The sequence below is a fragment of the Rhea americana genome, unplaced genomic scaffold (assembly GCF_003343005.1).
Source record: "Rhea americana isolate MKP2758 unplaced genomic scaffold, rheAme1 scaffold_125, whole genome shotgun sequence".
In the NCBI taxonomy this organism is placed as follows: domain Eukaryota; kingdom Metazoa; phylum Chordata; class Aves; order Rheiformes; family Rheidae; genus Rhea; species Rhea americana.
Window position 1 is genome coordinate 1,864,078 of NW_028185317.1, and position 19,063 is coordinate 1,883,140.

General features: G+C 40.4%; 1 protein-coding gene across 1 annotated transcript in view; it reads right to left on the reverse strand.

The window, feature by feature from the left end:
* Positions 1-8,552: 8,552 nt before the first annotated feature.
* ITM2A (integral membrane protein 2A) overlaps positions 8,553-19,063 on the reverse strand; it is a 35,184-nt gene continuing 24,673 nt past the window's right edge. Inside the window, exons 2-7 of the mRNA XM_085326000.1 lie at positions 19,029-19,061; positions 15,267-15,398; positions 14,811-14,999; positions 13,318-13,428; positions 12,057-12,207; positions 8,553-9,625 (exon numbers count right to left, since the gene is read on the reverse strand). Coding sequence (XP_085182126.1) covers positions 9,537-9,625; positions 12,057-12,207; positions 13,318-13,428; positions 14,811-14,999; positions 15,267-15,398; positions 19,029-19,061 — 705 coding nt within the window. The 3' untranslated portion in view covers positions 8,553-9,536. The remainder of the gene's footprint in view (positions 9,626-12,056; positions 12,208-13,317; positions 13,429-14,810; positions 15,000-15,266; positions 15,399-19,028; positions 19,062-19,063) is intronic.

Genomic DNA, 19,063 nt, shown 5'->3' on the forward strand with positions numbered 1-19,063 from the left:
TACTCCCCAGCTCCCCTTATGTTATTATCCTTAAAGGAAATCACAGGCTGCAGTCGCAGTGAACACATTAGCAGCAGGACGGAGCTGTCCTCAAAAACATTGTTACAACTTTCAGGAAATCTCTTCCAGCCAAGAAAGCCAAGCAGTGTCTTTTACTGGTAAGAGCAACTTGCTGCAGTTAGCTCAGTCACCTGGCTCAGCACCTCACCCAGTACCTTGCCACCAGGGCATCCTCCCCATGGAGGTAAAGGCCCTGGCTGCATTTTTTGTTTGCTCAAAAAACACAAGCTCTGCATAAGGGAAGATTTGGAGACGTGCCATCAGCGCTTGGCAGCATAAGGTTCTCCATTTGGGGACATCTGTGGACTGTGAATCAAACAGGATTGCAGACCATCTCCAGGCAGCGCCGCCAGCACGCGCCATGGCCTGCCCTCCCAGAGCATCCACACTTACTCCCTATGGTCCCAGCAGAAAACGGCAAAGCCTTGACGCAGGGCCTCTGGGGAACTGATGGAAGCAGAGCATCAGAGTCCTYTGCACACTAAGTTGGTTGGACCTTAAGTTGAAAAGAAACAAAAACTTGACTGCAAAGATATGGAAAAAGGTGGGCTGAGCTAGGCACGTGAGCACTGAACTGAACACAGAGGAAATCCCAGTCTCAAGCCCTAGTGGTGACTTYGCTACTGATGGGTTTGCCCCCAGAGTTTTGTGAAACTAAAGTTTCACAAGCTTTAGTTGTTATGCTTCTGAAGGTTATTCTGGAGTATATTTGGCAACTGAAACATATTCATAGGCTTCAGTGATTTGCTGGCTCAAGGCCAGGTCTCAGCCCACTGCTGAACCAAAATGTGTATAAGCTATTCATGGCATGATGTCAAGAGTCTCTCAGGTGACTCAGAGAGCTGAGGTTTGTTAGCTTTTGCAAGGGCCTCATGAGTGTGAGTTTGTCTCCATTTGCATCAAATCAGGTAGATCCCTTCTGCGCAATATAGGACCTGTCTTACTGCTGGGGCTCACCCATGGTAGGATGCCACCACGCTGGGCTGAACGAGAGGCAGCTGCCCTGGCCTCCTCCAAATAGCATCTCCCCTCTGAGCTGTCACGAGCTGCAGAACTGCTCATAGAAAAGGCAAAACTGCTCAAGCTTCTTTTCAGCCTCACARGCACTTGCATTAATTTTAACCAACTAAATCCTAAAAACGTTATTATCTGGAAGAAATCTAATATTCAGTCATAAGTAATATTGCTACCAGTTACTGTAACAGCCCTATAATGTTCATCATTTAATAGAAATTTTATGAGTGACTTACAGGGGGCAGTATTACTGTGGCAAGTCATGGATCAGTGCAGTCTAAAGCAAGAATGAAAATCCAATCTTTCCAAGACAATCCTTGGTAGGAAAAACAAATAGGTGACCACAACCCTGTCTATCCAAAGACAAAAAGATGAACACAAAAACAACTCTGTGAGGCTTTATGGCTTTGAAGACCATGTCCATGCTCCTCAGGACAAGAGCCACAGCCCGCACAACCTGTTGTACATGCAAAGGCATGGGAGAGCAACCAGGCAAAACAAATCCCATTCRACCATTTCCCCCATGAGGAAATGACTCTGTTCTGTAAGAGATGGGGGCCCAGACTAAGAGCATAGGCCCTAAATCAGCTGAACATCAGCGTTCAGCTAGAGATCCAAAYTCTCTACAAGGTCCTGTCTTTACTTTGTAGCATTAGAGCTTTTAGGAAAACATTTTCTTCTATATGTAAATGAAAGCACAGAAGAAAAAGAAAATCAAATGATACTAAGAAAGAAAAAAAAAAAAGTTTTCTACAGGGAAACCAGACTAGCTCCATTAAAAAATAATGAGTATTATTGTGAACCTGGGATAGATAAATATCTAGCACATTTGCAAATGGAATATTTGTGGAAGATGGAAGAAACAAGTTGTTGAAATTCAGAACTCCTCTCATACTGAAGGCAGTCAGCCAGAAACTTTCTTTTCCACCTAATCAGCGTGAGTCATTTCCCTACTGAAAATCAAGGGTCATAATCTACAACAAAAACAGGGCCCCAGGAACACATCAGCAGTCAGCAACTCTAGATTCAACCTCTATAAACTTCTACTTCCTCATTAGCTCCACCCAATCAAACCTTTACAAGAGAAAACACTCTCTAAAGTCATTAATACGATGTCTTCAGAGTTTCTTTCCTACCTCTCAGCTGCCCAAACAGCTACCTGATTCAGCCATGGTTTGTAAATAAATGCAGCCATGGTTTGTCAGGAGTGGTGATACTTAAGTTTTGACAAGAGCAGCAAGAACTTAGACATCAGGAAAACCAGCATATACTACAGCACAGATGTACAAGATTAAAGGAAACACTTCAATTTCTTTCCAGACTACAAACTGTTGTGTGAAAAACTAGCAATTATAGCTCAGATCATAACCACAAAAGTGCTATCATTTACTTAGTGCAAAGRGGTCTGACTGCCTTTTCTACCATCAGGTGAGAAGGCAAAGACCTGTTTCTAACTTCGTATKGGGTGGTAAGGCACACTGGTAAGGCTAAAATTGCCTGGATGGCAGCTCCTTTGTCACTCTCGTACTTTTCTAAGCATTAAGGATTAACTAGTGAAAAGCGCCTTTGTCTCTAATGACAAAGAAGCTGTTTGCCAAGTACAGAGAAAACAAAATGCTAATTTATTTACCTTAAAGTGAATGCACAGACAGGATTACCTTCACAGCAAACACGAGTGAAGGATTTCTGGTAGTAACTGCAAACTCTAGGTTTATCTGTACTTAGATCTGTTCCTGATGACTCCTATATGCAGGCACTCTCATTCCAGAGCACCTCATTCCACCCTGGCAGGGGATTAAATTTATAGGAAGAAGGTTCCCTATTCCGGAGGAAGGGTAYCCATGCACAGACTTAATCTGGACCAACTTCAATATCCTAAAGGGGAGCAGCTCAAGAGAATCTAAATGCTTCTGTAATGAATCCATAATTTATTACACCCACAGTCACAGTACATGATTCTTGGACARTGAACTCATTTTCACATTTGTTAATGTGAAACCTGGGAGGAGGGGTGTTAGAGTGAAAAAAAAGACATTTTAAAGAGAGAAAATAAGCTGAAGTGAACAAAGAGTTAACTACATGAAGTAACTTCCTTTGGAGGTGCAGTGGTAGGTGGCAAGTCTTTAATTATTCTCAAGACAGGAAATACATCCATTTATATTGCGTAAGTACTGTCATGACTGTCTTTCTATATATGAAATTATTTTAATGAGATAATGCAAATATATAYACATACGTATAATTATTTTGGTTAGATCTTAAAGCATCAGTCAATACCTGTATTTGGGTGCCGTGCCATAGCTGTCAGCGAAGTCATTCCCTATACAACTCATAATCTGGATAGTAAGAATACATCTAATCCTTTCAAGCCTTACCTTGAGTAGAGTCCWCCCAGAGTGGTAATTCAGCCACATRGCTAGCTGGTGTGCCACTGAAGAGACTTTGCAAATTATACCACATTTATCTGTTCCTTAAAATGTTCTTTTCWGTTCTAGGATTTTTTGGTTTGGGCATGTTAGGAGAACAGAAGATGAAATGCAACAGATTTTGGGTGTTGTCTTTAGTTAATCACCATAATGTTTGGGGTTTTTTTTCTTAAATATCTAGGAAAAGTACAAGAAACCAAAGTATCCACCTACAAATGCTAAAGCTGGCAGCTGCTGGATCATTAACGACTGCAGTGACCTGGCCAACTTCRCCCCACCCTGCTGAAAGCACAACTGTAGCAGTTTAGGAAGAACAAATCCCAGGCACAGAAGGAAGATTTAAGGACAGTAATACAGAAGCCTCAGGGAAATTCAGAGCTGATTTCAGAGCTCTGGAATTTTGGCCATAATTCATGGTAAACTCTATTAAGCATGTCTGTCTTTTTGGTAGCTTTCCCTGTGATGCCAAGAACTACTAAGTCCACAGAAGTCAGTCCAGATCCTGTGATTCTGAGAGATTTGGGGGACATTTGCTTACTGCATTTCAGCCATGTACTTTAGCTGGGAGTCTTGTGGTTTATGTTCTATATGCAGTCAAGGAAAAGGAATAGGGACTTCCACAGGATGACTCAAACCACCTGAGTTAAATGCCCACAGTTGGTTTATGTAATTCCCCTCCCTTCCCCACCTAATCAAGTGCAAGATGTTGCACTGAAAGGCAGATTTCCTTAACCTCTTAAAGCCATTTAAAAGGTTGTACTAAAAAATGCTCTTGCTCTCAGATTCAGTAATTAGTACATATTAATCCTGTTAGCTCTACAACTTGTCTCAGCATTGTTCAGGAAAATGAAAATAAACAGTGTAAAACACTTTTCCTTTTAAAGCTATTTTCAGTTACATGTGATACAAAAAAGAAGGAAACAATCAATCTGCATTCTCCTTTCTTGAATCCTTTTCTACAGTAAAGTGGTTATTCCTTGTAGCAGATCTGTAATTACTAGATTTTTGCACTTTTTTTTTTGGTGCAAGTTCCATCTGGGTTAGATTGTGATTGGATGGGGACAAAAMCCCCCCAAAACATCCAAGTCTACAAGTAAAATAGTGTTTGCTGCTTCTCAGCCTGTTGACAAGATGATTACATATGAACTATTAATGTAGATGCTATCAGAGTGAAAAACTTCTCTTAGTCATAAGCTTGATTCCTTACCCCTCTCTTTGTAGTAAGTTCCTGCTCAAACCAGTGTTACCTTTCACTCTGACTTTATCCACTGATTTTTACATGGTGTTTTCACTTTCTACAACCTTGTATGTAGTTGTAATGTTAATATTTCTGTTGAACCTGCATATATCATTCGTCATTTATCTGAAAACAGAAAATTTACTATGCCTGCATTAACTCCAGGCCTTTCTCAAGTGCACATACCCATCTTTCTCTTTTAACCTTTTGCTTCATGTTATTACCTTCCTTTTTWAAAAAAATCTGAAGCTTAACTATGATGAAAACAAATGTTTCCRTACTCACGCCAGCTTATCTTAGCTCATCCTCTGCCTGCTCCTTTTGCTGCTGCCTACTGCGATTGCTTCCAGAAGCCTGCAATGGGAGAGAAAACTTCTGTCCGTAAGTTAGGCTCTGTGAGGCTTTCCCACTGGGACCTCGCCCTGCTAGCACATCTGCCTATGGATTGCAGCCTGTCTACTCTTTTGGAATAGTCTACGTGAGACCATGTCTTCTTTAAAACATTTTGTTTTTTCAAAAAAGAGAGCCTTTAGCAAAACTCAGAGCTAGGCTCTTCTCATCTAGCTATAGAGGGCCCAGAAAAATGCATGTTTTTAAAAATAAATTCCCACTCTAACTCATTGATCTTAATCTTATGAGGACTGAGCTGCATATCACAGACTTTACTAGCGAAARTAGATAGTATATATGAAATAAATTGTTTTGATACACCAGTTGTATAATTACAATTCCTTTTCTGTTGTGTGCTCCTTAGAGAAAAAGGAAGGCATATAGAAAAAAGGTGAGAAAGACTTCCTGTTGAAGTTCTAGAAAAACATATTCTCGAGGATGCTCTCCAACTCCAAACCTGCTTTTGYGCTCACAGTATTTTGAATTTACAATGAGTTTTTCTCCCCACTGAAAACAAGGATAGAAGCTTTTCCTGGACCACTTAACTACAACCATCCAGGATGTGCTAGGATTTTCACAATAATGAAATTGTGCCTAAATTTATCTAAAACAAATCCTTTCTGCTGCCTTAACCCCTCATCAGCCCTTATATTCCTACATCACCGTTACCATAATCTCTGAGAACACCTATTGCTACCACAGTAGTTTTGTGTGTAAACATATCAACTTCCAAGTAACATAAAGTAACCTGACAAGGGCTCTCTTTTTCCAGATAGCCACATCCAAACAGTGATTTTTGCTACAGCAGTGAGGCAAGACTTTTCATGCCCAAGCTGTCCCGGTCATGCTAAGAGTCTGCAGTATTGAGCTGAATTTACRGTGAAAAATCTGCCTTCCTTTTGCCACCAGCTTATCTAGTCTGAGCTGCTGAAGCTCTGTTTCCTATCAGGTTGAGACCTCAGTATGTGTTTCAAAGCTCTGTTAGCTGCCCACATGTTTTATTCCCGTGTTCTTCACCTTTGTATGTATGCTTATACATACAAACAGCAGTTTATTTTCCCTGAATTTCTGTAACGTCAGGCTGGCGAAAATTAAATTTATTGTGTATAATCTAACTACCACGCGGACAGTAGTTGATAATGCAGATGGTGATGCAGATTAACACCTACTGTAATGAAAGCGTCCAMATGTCACTTGGAACACCACCAGCAGCCCACATCTTACCCATCGCGAGCTCATTTAAACAGAAAACTCTCCGACTTGCACAAAGCTCAACAGCCTCTCCTCCAAAAAGCAAATTCAAGTTTGCTGTTATTTGTCATTTTCTCAGGTGTCCATCTGACTGGAGTAAAAATAGATTTTGAGAAAAAAAAAACTCTCATATAATTTTGGAAGAAGAATCATCCAAACCACTGGATTGCCTTTTTACATTAAGATATTTAATTCCAAGTTTTAAATAKGTATTGTGTGAGAAAAATAACCTACAAGCTAGTACAAAGATAACTTGACAACAAGCAAGTGTGTGGATACCACAGATTGTCCTGTTAACACTGCTTGTCTTTTCAGTAAATATGCATCTGTAATAAGTCATTACTGTAAATAAGTTCGTATTTGCATCTCAGTAACATTATTCTTTCAGTTACTGCACCAATGTTCAAAGCACAACACCTTGTCCCTATTTACTGTGAAATGGAGGTGCTAATCTATTGTGTAAGTCAGTTAATAATAGACACTTGCACTGAGATACTGAGTTTTTCTCAGCGCTTTGTCCCCGGGCGCGGAGCAGCTCTCAGAAGCGCGAGGGCTTGCCAACTGTGCCATCTACCGGTGCAATGCGTCCCCCCGGACTCGCCCTGTCACATCCCAGCTGCTCACGGACTGCCTGAACACAGCAGTTCCTTAAATTGAGACAGATGAGGCTAGAGGCAACCTTAAAACTAGAGSTCTTTGACTTGAGCATACATCCCTGCATAAAGTGATTCAAGCTAGGCAAGGCCAGCACACCCCATTTCAGCTGCTTTCTCAGAAAAAGGAACAGTAGATGACTGGGACACTTAGCTGTAAAGAACAATTTGTTCCTTTGAACATACTGGGTCATTGCAGAGAGCATCTAGTAATTTCTTAAGGTATCTGAAGATAGTCAAGATGTTGAAGCCCTGTATAGTGAGAGCTAATCACTGTACAGTTGGAAGGAAGAATTTCTTCTTAGTTTTCAGTAGAGACAAATCCTAATGCTACAATCATACTCTTCCTGCTCTCYGTAGCTAATACATTTCCAAGTTTCCCCACTCAAGACTATCAAACCAGATCAGACAACCAACCCACCCTTCTTAGCCCCTCAGGTTATCTGGAGGGAAGTCACAGCAACATATGACAAGTCTGGAGCAGAAAGAAACTTGTTAGTGCAGACTACTTCCCCTGACTCAGTAAAACACATTTGACTCTCAGTGACAGTAGTTAAGTCTTCTGTAGAATGCACTTGAGCATTAAAGTTTTAGTCATAATGAAACACTTACCTAGACTTACAAGTTTAGAGCCAAATGCTCTTAGTTGAGACTTGTCCTCTGCACCACATTTCCTAAGATTCATACACCTAGGGAAAGCAGTTGCATTACGGCAGTTACGTCCTCATTTGCAAGATAAGGGCCAGTAGGGAAGTCCTATTCTTTCTTCTGTACAGACAACTTCATAAGATGACTGAAAGCAGCTACCACTGGAATCATTTTACTTCCTAGTTCTTAGTACAGGAAGCCTGCTTACGGTATTAGCTCCAAATGCATATGAAAGTTACTTTCCAGGGAAACTGGAAGTGTAAAATACACACTGTGGCTCTTTGAGCAACTAGAGCAAGAGAAAAACTCACTGTAGCGCTCTCATAACCCATAAGCCTTGCTGCGCTACAGAGCTAAGTGGCACTGCAGTAAGATGTCAATCAACCCTCCACTGAATTTGGATATTACAATATGTCAGAGAAACTCAAAGTATGAGTACTGCTATGAATATAGTAATACAAGCTCCTTAGCCACCAGTCCTATCAATCCCACTATTCAAAGTGCAGGATTACAGAAGGCATCTTCCCTCTACCACACTATTAGACCTCACCATTATTGCCCACATGTCAGAAATCCACTATGAATTTAGTTTACATCACTGAGAATTGCCTCTTGGGAGATCATGTTTGCAGTACGATGCTTTTTACTTCCTAACTCCCCCTGCTCCAAATTTGTTTTGTACCACCACGCACTTCCACATAACAGGAAGAGGAAACCCAACTTCAAATTGGAGAAGGGGAGGCAGGAGGAAAGCAGCAGCAGGAGGAACACTGTGTGCTGCCACAGCCATGATTATGACTGCCCCCATGTAGGATATACCCCTGTGCATTGCACTCAGCCTCTGAGTACCAKTAAGTCACACCAACAGCAAAGTTTTAGAGAAACATTTATTACAGGGTTGCAGAATTTATGTCTATAAAGTCCCTTATTAAAACTCTCAAGTTTATCAACCGCAGAACACAGACTTTTCCCTATCTTTATCCTGCAGCTTTCAAAAAAAGGAACAATGCTCTTGACTGCAGGAGTAATGCTACTTGCTCATAAAAAGTTGATCTAAAAAGCTTGTATAAGCTAGAGTAGTTTAAGTTTACAACTACAGTCACATTCACAAGTGGGCTATATCAGAAGATATTCTTGAAATAGTCAGCTACAAGATAAACAAATTCATAACCAAAAATACTGACAAGCTTTAAGAGTAACTCCATCCAAATCTAACAACTAAATACCACAAAACCAAACAAATGTATAAGAATTGAGTGTAAGCTTGGGGAAGGTTCCAAATATACATACGAATTCAATACAGTAATTGCACAAAATGAAATAAAGCAATGTTAGAGGTTTATGATCACTGAGGTTAGATTTTACATGCTTCACACATGGAAGTTAAAATAAACCTTTAACGATATTCATCAGAAGGTTTTTAGCCAGGAGACTCAGTGCAGAGCTATTCTACAGAACTACACAAAATGTGTAAACCACAGATTATTAACACATTAATTGTTCTGTGAAAGTTAAGGTGAATAGAATTGGTTCCAGCCAAGAAGTTGGTTAACTTTTATATATATATATATTTCTGCCATTCCCAGATTCTAAAATCAAACATTCAACAGAAACTGATATTACCCTTCTAAAAAGAACCTTACTCAAATTTAAGTTTTACAAGAAAAAACTAAAAATATCGTTATATCAAGGATTAAAGAAAGCTGAAATGGTGACTTCGTATTTTGTAATATAAGCAATACACAGAAAATGCATAAGGCTTTTGATTATCACTGCACATTTTAATTTAGAAGTCAAGGTCTAAAGCTCAGACTTCTCAATGAAGGTGTGACATAGTCGCTTCCCATTCAGCGCCTTTCACTGTTGACAAATCTTTGTTTCAACAACGAAAGAGTTTTCAAAGTGTCTGATTGAATGACAGTTCTCCGCTGAACGCTTCTGCAGACCTGGGGATGAGAGGAGATGAGAGCCTAAGTGAAGCAGATCGATAACTTCTCAACAGGAAGCATTTATTGGTTTTTGGATACTTATGAAGAGTAAGAAGATAAAATAAGTTAAACTATAGTGCTTTCACAGCTACAAATGTTTGCCACTAAGGCTGCATAGGGGTTTATTAGATAGCCTCCCCATTCTCAGAATGGGGTAGTATAAAGGGAGGCTAGATACAAACAGGGACAAAACAGACTACAAGCTATAGCCTTTTTGTTCTAGTACCCTCTCACCRTTTTAGTGAGATAAGAGAACACTAAACAGATTCTTTATAACATAGTTTCTCATAGCTCTTTCTAACCACAAAGGAAAAGAGAAACAAAGCAGACAAATTGCAGGAAAGTGTTAAGAACTCAGAAGACACAAGAAAAGCTGAATTTTTAAAATCAGGATTTTTCTTCCTTCCATAAAGCATAATTCTGTGTGGCAGTAATCTGCTTGAAGTGAGCCCTGTGATGATTTGCCTCTCACCTCATGATCTTATTGAAATTCCTCCCAACATACTTAAAGTGATTTTTGTTGTGTTGGAGTATGCCAATACCTAATTTGACACAGGAAGTTTACATTTATCAGCTATGAATTTTTAATGAGAGACAAGAATATGAAGTCCTGCAATCATAGACCAGCTGATCAACCAAAGCTCTCTAGTACACAGCTGTTACAAAAGAAAGTTTTACAGCTTGTTGTAATAAGTAGAGACTTGTTCAGAGCAAGCAATGGAAGCTCTCCATTGAAGTCTACATGCATTAAGTCTTAAAATAAACCCTGTAGGGCACTGTTCTAGTGTATTTTTTAAAAAAACAACACATTAATAGTTGGGCTATCCTCCAATTTATCTCTAGCTAAATGTCTGCACAAGCTGAGAAGTTTCCAGYGGCTATGTAGCTGGGTATATATTTGAATAGCTGGGATGAACTGTCCAGTCACATGTATGCCTCTGGTTACATCTCCCAGGCGTTCTGCCAGAATTCCCTGAAGTCACATTGATCTGACAAGGAAATCTATAAACTCTACCAAAAAAAAAAAAAAAATCTGAGAACCACTGCAGCTAATGAGAAGCGTAATCTGAAAGGCAAGAGAATTCTTATCCCTAAATAGTTTTCTCCTCAGCAGTAGCCTTCCATTTGAAGGGAGCTCTCCCTCCCCCCCAAAAAAAGGTTAAAGAACATTAGTTACAGGAAAGAAACTGCACCTGGAGGCGTTATTCATTTACCAGAGAGCATTTCTACAGAGGTATTCTAGAAGACATTCAGTGTGCAGTGAAGATATCAGCAACACAAACTTAGATATTCTGGAGCAAGATAATTTATATTCTAAGAAAACACCATGAATACTCTTCACAACACTGCCTGTAGACTGCAGTCTTTCAACAGTAGCAGTCAATCTAGCTGTTGTGAACACTTAAAAAAAAAAAAAAAAAAAGCTTGAGAGACACATGGTTCTCTTCCATAAAGGTAGCATTTATTATTTCTTCACCTGCCTTATGCCATTAGCTATGCAGGAGCACTGAGTTAAGCTCCTGTATACAGAGCTTTCCCTCTAGTAATAGGATGTAGTCTCTAGGGAACAGTAGATAAATGCAGACTTTGCAAGCTGTAACTGGGCTAAGGAAAAACTTAGCCAAGAGTTTGGCAGGAAAACAAGAGCAGAGAGTTCTGACAAACCAAACATTTGCATTCTAAAAAGCCAATATCTGACAAAGGATTAGTTTGCCATGTGTTCAGTGAGAGCAGCAAGCTATGAAATGCTTCGAGAACTGCAGTGAAGTAAAATTTACAGCATCATCAGATTTTCATATTCCAGGCCTCCTTCCAATATGTCAAGCCACTGACACATCAAATTTAATCCTGATGAAACTAGCCTTTTCATAGAAGTGCAGTGGTGGGGAGGGGGAACAGACAAAGAAGAGAAGGAACAGAAGAAACTCTTATGAAATGTTCTTCCTCTTTCAAAGTACAGATTTGGTCTAGATGTCCAACTTTTCAAAGCAAGTGAACCAGAAGATAATCCTTTTACTTGGTGTTCATGTAACCCAGTTTTAGACAACATGACAGATAGAATAAGCTACCCTATAAAGACTCATATAATCCGATTATCCGAATTTGGGGGGCTAAACTGAGACTTCAAGTAAAAAAAGAACAGAAATAGACTTAAACTGAAGTTAAATTTGAACACACAACTGCTAATTCCATAACTGAAACTCTCACCTTTCTCTTTCAGGTGAATGAAGCTTCATATTCCTACTTGAGAGCAGGAAAAACACCCACCAGTTCTGTCAGCCCCTATGTGCTGAAGGCCCATAGATTTCCAAAGTCTTACATCTCTAGGTGTTTTATTTACCCCTTTCCCAATTGTAACAGGAGATTTCTTTTGCTGATGGAAACTTACCCATTATTTGATCTCTGCGCTGCAGTCTGAAGGTCTCTTTTCCAACACAAAGTTGGTAAATGAAGATACCCAAATCAGACACATTATTTATCTCCTCCGTAACCACCATTTCTTCACGGACTAGGTAAGTCTGAGGCAAGTATGAGCCAGTCTAAGAGGAAAAAAAGCCTTGAGATACAGTATTTTACTAACAATGCACAAATACCACTACTACTTGCTTTGGAAAGGTGCGAGACCTTAGATGTCAGTCTTCCTTCATTTTAACATTAACATTACACTAGTTGTGAATGGCTGCATAATGAAGAAGTTAAACTGACAAAGGCTATTTCAAACATTTGCAGTCACAGTGAAGTTAACATTGCTCAACTCACATAAAGCAAACATTAACAATTTGTATGCAAGTATTGCTAAGTCTGCAGTTAAAACTGGAGAAAGAGAGATACAAGATCAATTTTACATTTTGGGGGGGGGGAGAATTAGACACATGTTGACCAAAACACAGAATGTAAGCTACAGAGTTAGGTCTTCACTGAAGACTACAGCATTGCTGAAACTACCACCCATCCCTCACAACCTCAGCTCCTAAAAGATGTAGGGTCAGGGGGCTGCATTTAAAGTCTATCTTCATAAAGGAGGAAAGGAGAAGCAGGGCTTCCTTGAAGCAAGTTAAGCTAGATCAGGTAGAATCTAGCAATAAATGTTGAGCAGTCATTTTTTTTTAAGATACATTTGACACAATAGCTCAGCATCACATGTAATTTGGAAGTAGCAGCGAGCTCCATCAGCTTGACCCATAAGACTTTGTTTGAAGAAAATTCTGCTTTAATCACTGAAGAACGAAGATTCACATGGAGAGATCATAACTACGATACTACTAAAACAGAAGAACAAGTTAACACCTTTTGTCATTAAGGTTTATAGGGCAAGTGAGCTTTCTTGTAGTAACTTTCGGTTTCAGGCTTTCAACAGTATTCAGAAATTTACTAAATTCCTTTATAATAGCAAAACTTATCCTTATTAACTAGCTGCTTTTAGCTTCCATAAAGCTAGATATTAATGAATGTACTATGCATGAATCTACTGAACAGAACACATACTGACAGCTGGCCTTAAACTTTAATACAATGACTAAGACAGGGGGATTATTTACTCTGATGGCAAGAGGACTGTTACAACAAGAGATTGTAGCTAAGGCAGCAGCAACCTCCAGCACACGTAAAGAGTAATCTTCTTAGCCCAACTAAACAGTGTTTTCACATACCGCAAGTTTTGCGAAGAGATCCATCAAGTTCCTTGGTGGCATAACTATGGATGTGTTCAGTGGAATCACGTAGCAATTACCCAGTTGCAAGTCAAGATATGCTGTCAGAAGCTATTTTGGGAAAAAGGTTTTCCATTAATTGTGGCCTTTGAGTGATTATTGCATTACAGTTCTAGAAGGTCTAAGAAGGAAGTTTAAAAACTAGAATTGATGCACAGGCAGTATCAAAACAACACACTGAGGCACCACCTAGTATGTGAACTTATTTGTTACTATAGTTCCAAAACAAAACTGTTATAGCTCTGGTTTGCACAACAGAACTTCTGAACAGAAGTGACAGCTGACTAAGCCAAATGTTTCAATCAGTTCTTAATATGAGTAAAGTTTATATTCATACAGAGAAAGTACTTGCAAGTGTGTTCTCATAACTGAAGCAGTCTAAGCATAGTGCAAATTAAAGGTATCCAAATGCAAATAAGCAATCATTCTCTGGAATTAGTTCTTTGGATCAAGTGTTAAAGTCCCTAGGAATTCACTTCAGCATCACGACTGAGTATAAGACCAGCAAAAACAGAACTACCAATACGTATCTACTTGTTTTATTAGACCTTTACACAGCACTTAGCCAGAATCACCTGAAGTTCTTAAATTGTCCAAATGCTTTAAGTTATAGCAAGGTTCTGCAAGCATTCCAAATACAGGTAGCAATTTGTCTGTATGGCATTCCATGCTACTGCTAAAAGGCAGCATGTACAGTGATCAGTTCTAGCATCTTTACAATGATTGTATCTGCAGTTCCAAGATTTGCTTTACAAACCACCCAAGGAGAACTTTTACAGCTAGACTAAGGACAGTCATTAATACTATCAGTGCAACTTCAATAAAAATGATAAACCAAAACCAGCCTCCCATCTTTAGAGAAATTACATGCTACTAATATAGCATTTTTGATTTTGAGCTTTCAATCACTTTAAGTTGCTTTAATTCACTTACTTTCAAGAAGTGAGACTCAAATTTGTTTGGAGTTCTAGATTTTGCTATAACAAAGTCTGACAGTCTTATATTGAATCCTCAGGGCTTTTTTGTTTCCTAATTCATGTTTACAGAGTTCTTTCCCTCCACTTGAATTAAACAGGATTCTTAACCACATGGTATGTGTCACTCTCAGGCATGCTACTGGCAACAGTTTTTAAAATTGCACAGCACTGAGATCCATTAGTCTGAAATGAATTGCTTAAAATCACTATAGGTGTGAACTTCCCTGCTAGTCTCATAACACTCCTCATTTGCGAATAAGTATAGCTGCTCTTACAGAGTTAAAACTGAACTTTTCCATTTTGTGCCAAGGGTCAAATTTCCCACACTTAAGAGATGCTCATGTTGACAGTAAGTCTTGGCCTCAAAAATGAAAATCCAGGAGCCATAATGATTACCCCCCACTCTGTGGTTTCCCACTGAGACTTGTTATTTTTTATTGCTTCACATGTACTCACTCTATCAAAGTCATGAACAATTGCTGCTGGATCACTGTCAGAGAACTTCGGAACTGGAACATCAATGATCGCTATGTTATCATCTTCCCGAATGTCAGCTTCTTCAGCAATGGGGAGGAAATAAGGTTCTACTGCACGATCCCGATTTTCGTTTTCAAAATAACACATTTCACCACGATACACCTTATGCTAGAAGCAAGAGCAAGCCAATTACTTTTTGAAGGTACAGTGCTTTAAAACTCTATTTCTACCACTTATCCTAAGATGACATGTCAGGTCTACAACTCCTGGAGCTTGTCTAAAAGCTACAGCAGCAGCCTTCAGGTGTCAGACACGAGTTACTACCATGATATAAACCCTTTAGTAAGCCTTGCATTTATAATCACACTTTTTTTTCTTTTTTTTTTTTTTTTTTTTTKCTTAGKGATGCTATATGAAAGGGAAGCTTAACATTACCCGAGGCATGAAGTACTTGTAGATGCAGGCTCCACCAACAACAACTCCTGCCAAAATGAATGCTAGACCCAGCAGAGTCAACAGACATCTTCCAGATGAATTTTCACTTCCACGTGTGGCAATTTCTGGATCCTTTAAAAAAAAAAAAAAAAAGAGGGGGGAGATAGGAACTGAGAAGATGTAGCTGCTTCAAATTTAAAGCCAGCTGTTACCAAGGGCTTCATTTTGGCCTACCATGATTCTCACAGCATACCTCAGAAAAAAAAATTGTATAACAAATACTTTCATTAAATATTTTTGTATCAAATCAGTTTCAAATAGCACAGAGAGGAGACTCTTCTAAAGGAGTCAGCCATCTAGACAAACCTATATCCAGATACAACCAAAAATTAAACCTGTATGAAAAAAGTGAAGTGCAAGAAACTTATGTAACTGTAACAAAAGATAAGCGTTGAAGCCACAATATAATATTAGCAAGGCCAGATTTATAGGCCAAGGTCATTTAAAGGTACACAGTGTTTTCAGGCCTGTTCCCAAAGCCTATTTCCTAGCCTCCTCTTATTATCAGATACAGTAAGATAATGTGACTTTTCCTTATAAAATTGGACTACCAGAGGAAGGGGGAAAAAAAATGTGACCTTGTCTATCAAGTGTGAGAAGTCTCTTTCTCAACTAAGTCAAGCTTTCAGGGTTTGAAACTTACTTGTAATATGCAAGAATGAAGATCACTACAGAAAAGAACTACTAGTCAGACTAAGCACAGCCTCAAAATATACTCAAAAAAGTAACTCGTTGTGGAATATCCTCCCTTGCAGTTTCAGAATTCTCTTCCTCCCACCCAAGTACCTGAGAAGTTTTGCATCTAGCAGCCAAACTCTTTACTTTAGTGACTTTTTTTCAATACTAAACAGCTGAAAAGTCTTCATCTAAGTGAAACTACTACTACTGCTAAGTAATATGGGAATCACTTGTGCAATGCTAATTGCAAAGCTGGTGGTGGTGTCTGAATGGCAAGTTGTAACATTCTTCCAGTTCTTTACATGCCTTTCTAGTCTTTCAGGTGAAAGGCCCAGACAAGCCAAGTAGAGAACAAGAAGTAGTCCTGTCAAATACGAAACAGTCAAGAGACATTCACCTCAACAGCAAACACCATTTTTATGTCTCAAGCAAGGAGGAGGGTGGGGATGGAAGCAACAAGTGTTTAGGTAATTCAGTTCAGTACACCCCTTGAAAGATTTGCATTTACTGTATTTAACAGCTTRCTTTCAAGATTTGCTCTTTCTACTCAGCATAAGGTTAAACCTAGATTTTATGCAATTAGTAAGAGATCTTTTCCTTTGGGTTGCTCCTAGAACCAGTACCTAGATTCACCACAGCAGCTTCCTTATCATTCTTAATTTGGGTCCCATTATTAGCATTTCTGTCTAAGGCAATATATTAAGTGACCTGTGACCACACCATGTCACATGCTCATTAAAAAGGCTGCATGTATTTCTATGCTCAGCAAGATATAGCAGTGTAAAATTCAAACATGTCAGCTGTGCAACTACTGTAAGACAAAAAAAAATGCTTAGTGAAAGTCAACACTCCTACATTCCAGTTTCACATCCTCCAAACAAACAAAGCGTTGGTTCAGCAAGACATAAGCCTCTTCTACTGGCTAGAGAGGAGTCTGTCAAAAACAAACTAGTTTCAGGTCAGAGTTGTGCCACATCTATATGCCATTACATGGAAACAATTTTTCTGAACTCTTGCTCATAAGATCAAGGCTAGTACTGTTCTCTTCATGTTCTGTCATCTTCATCTTTCAGCTATTATCTGCCCAGTCTATCATTACTCAAACATAACAGTCTGCAACAAGTTTTAACACTACAGACTTCCTAGCACTCAATGATGTGATGATGCCTGCATGTAATCAGCTACACTTGCACTACATTCATTTCAAACAAAACAGAGCTATTTTTCATATTCGGAAGCAGTGCAGGAAGCMAGAATTTGAACACAGAGAGCTGATAAGAGAACACAATACCAATACTCCTCTCCAGTAAGTTACACAGCCTCAGCTGAAGAGTAGAGCTGCATTGTCTTTGCAGTTTGAAGTGCTGTAGTAACATGCAAAGCAAGTTAGAAATAATAAAGGAGGGAGGAAAAAACACTTGTGTTAACATCTGCAGCTAGCTCAAGAGACACTGTTGACAGTCAGTTCCAAAGAATGGCAGGAGAGCATTCTGCAAACTCAAGTGTTTTGTGACGATTATCCAGCAGACTTCTACTGTGCCATTTCAGCCAATAGGAGCTGCTAAGCTTGTTTGCTCTGCCCAAATATTCAGGAGTGGGGGAGACAAGAGAGGTATTAATGAGCAATAAAATGAATCTATCCTTGAGTAAAACTGTGAACTTGATGCTTACATGCAATCCTAAGTCCTGATGGCAGTGTGAAGAGTTCAGTTAGAGACACGAATACACATACACAGAACATTGCAAAAAGCATAATAAAGCAATGCAAGCAGCTACTCTTATTTTTTCAGGCTACCTTGAAAATACGAGAAAGGAAGGCACGAAGTGTATACATATGTATTAGAACGATGCTCAGAATTTGTATGGTAGACGGCTATTAAAAACGTGTCTAACAAGAGGTTGCCTCAAAAGTAGCAGGGGAGTTTGTTCTACAGTACACTAGCCAGACTGATCTATCTTTCGAAATTTAACTTAATTCTGCAYCTACATTGTTTCTCAACTTCCTTCCTCTCGCTCCCTGAATTAATATAGTAACATCAGATTATGGGTGCACACATACAACTCCTACAACAATTCAAAAGATACCATGCAATACCACCACTCCATTCCCTTCCCTTTTTAAGAAATATGCTCTTTTAGGAGAGAGGGAGGCTTTGCAAGCTGGAAGATGAGTTGCTTGCATGACTAGGACTTGGAGGAAAAAGAGAAGAGSCCAAGACCACAGTTTTTACAGTCCACTCCATGATTACAAGTAAACTTGGCCCATCCCATCTCCTCTAGAGCTAGCAGTTTATTTACCTAAAGGCTCACTATCAGCTGACTGAAAGCGGTAGCAGCTACTCATGCCATCTTCAAAAATAAGGTCTCCCCACAAATTTGAAGAGTTCAGTTCAAACCAGCAACATGACAAGTCATTAGGGAGGAAAAGCCAACCACAGAGTGCATGTCAGGGTTTCTATTTAAAACTCTTCCATGGCAGGTTTCTTAATTTAAGCTAGACGTGCCAGGAGCCCAGACAGCTTACCGCAGCACCTCTTTCCAACTGGCTGCCCACAGGGGTGTCAGAGCTTTAACCCGCTTTGTTTTTCCGGCGGAGGCTGCTGCAAACCAGCCCCTTCTTCGGGGGTGGGAAGACGCTGCGGGCGAGGGCGCAGCGCTCTTCCCCGCGGTTGCAGGCGGCCACGGACGGAGCCGAGGCGGCCCCGGCGCTCGCCGCGGGCTACAGGAGCGGGCAGCAAACGCGGCGCGGGCATTCGCCCAGCCCCGGCCCGGCCGGAGAGGCGGCGACGGCGAGCCCGAGCCCGGCCCTGCGGAGCGGCACCCGCGAAAATGGCTGCAGCGAGGGCAAAGAAACCGCGAGAGCCACCGCAGCGCCGGCGCGGAGGCGGCAGAGCGCGGCGGCCGCCGCGGCGCTGACTAACCCCGGCGAGAAGATGGCGGCGGCGGCGGCGGCCTCCACCTCACCCCCGCCCCGCCTCGGCCGCGCTCCGCGGCCCGGCGGCGGCGCCGGCCCGCTGCCCGCACCTTGTCGGCCACCAGCGCCTCGGCCGCCTCCTTCT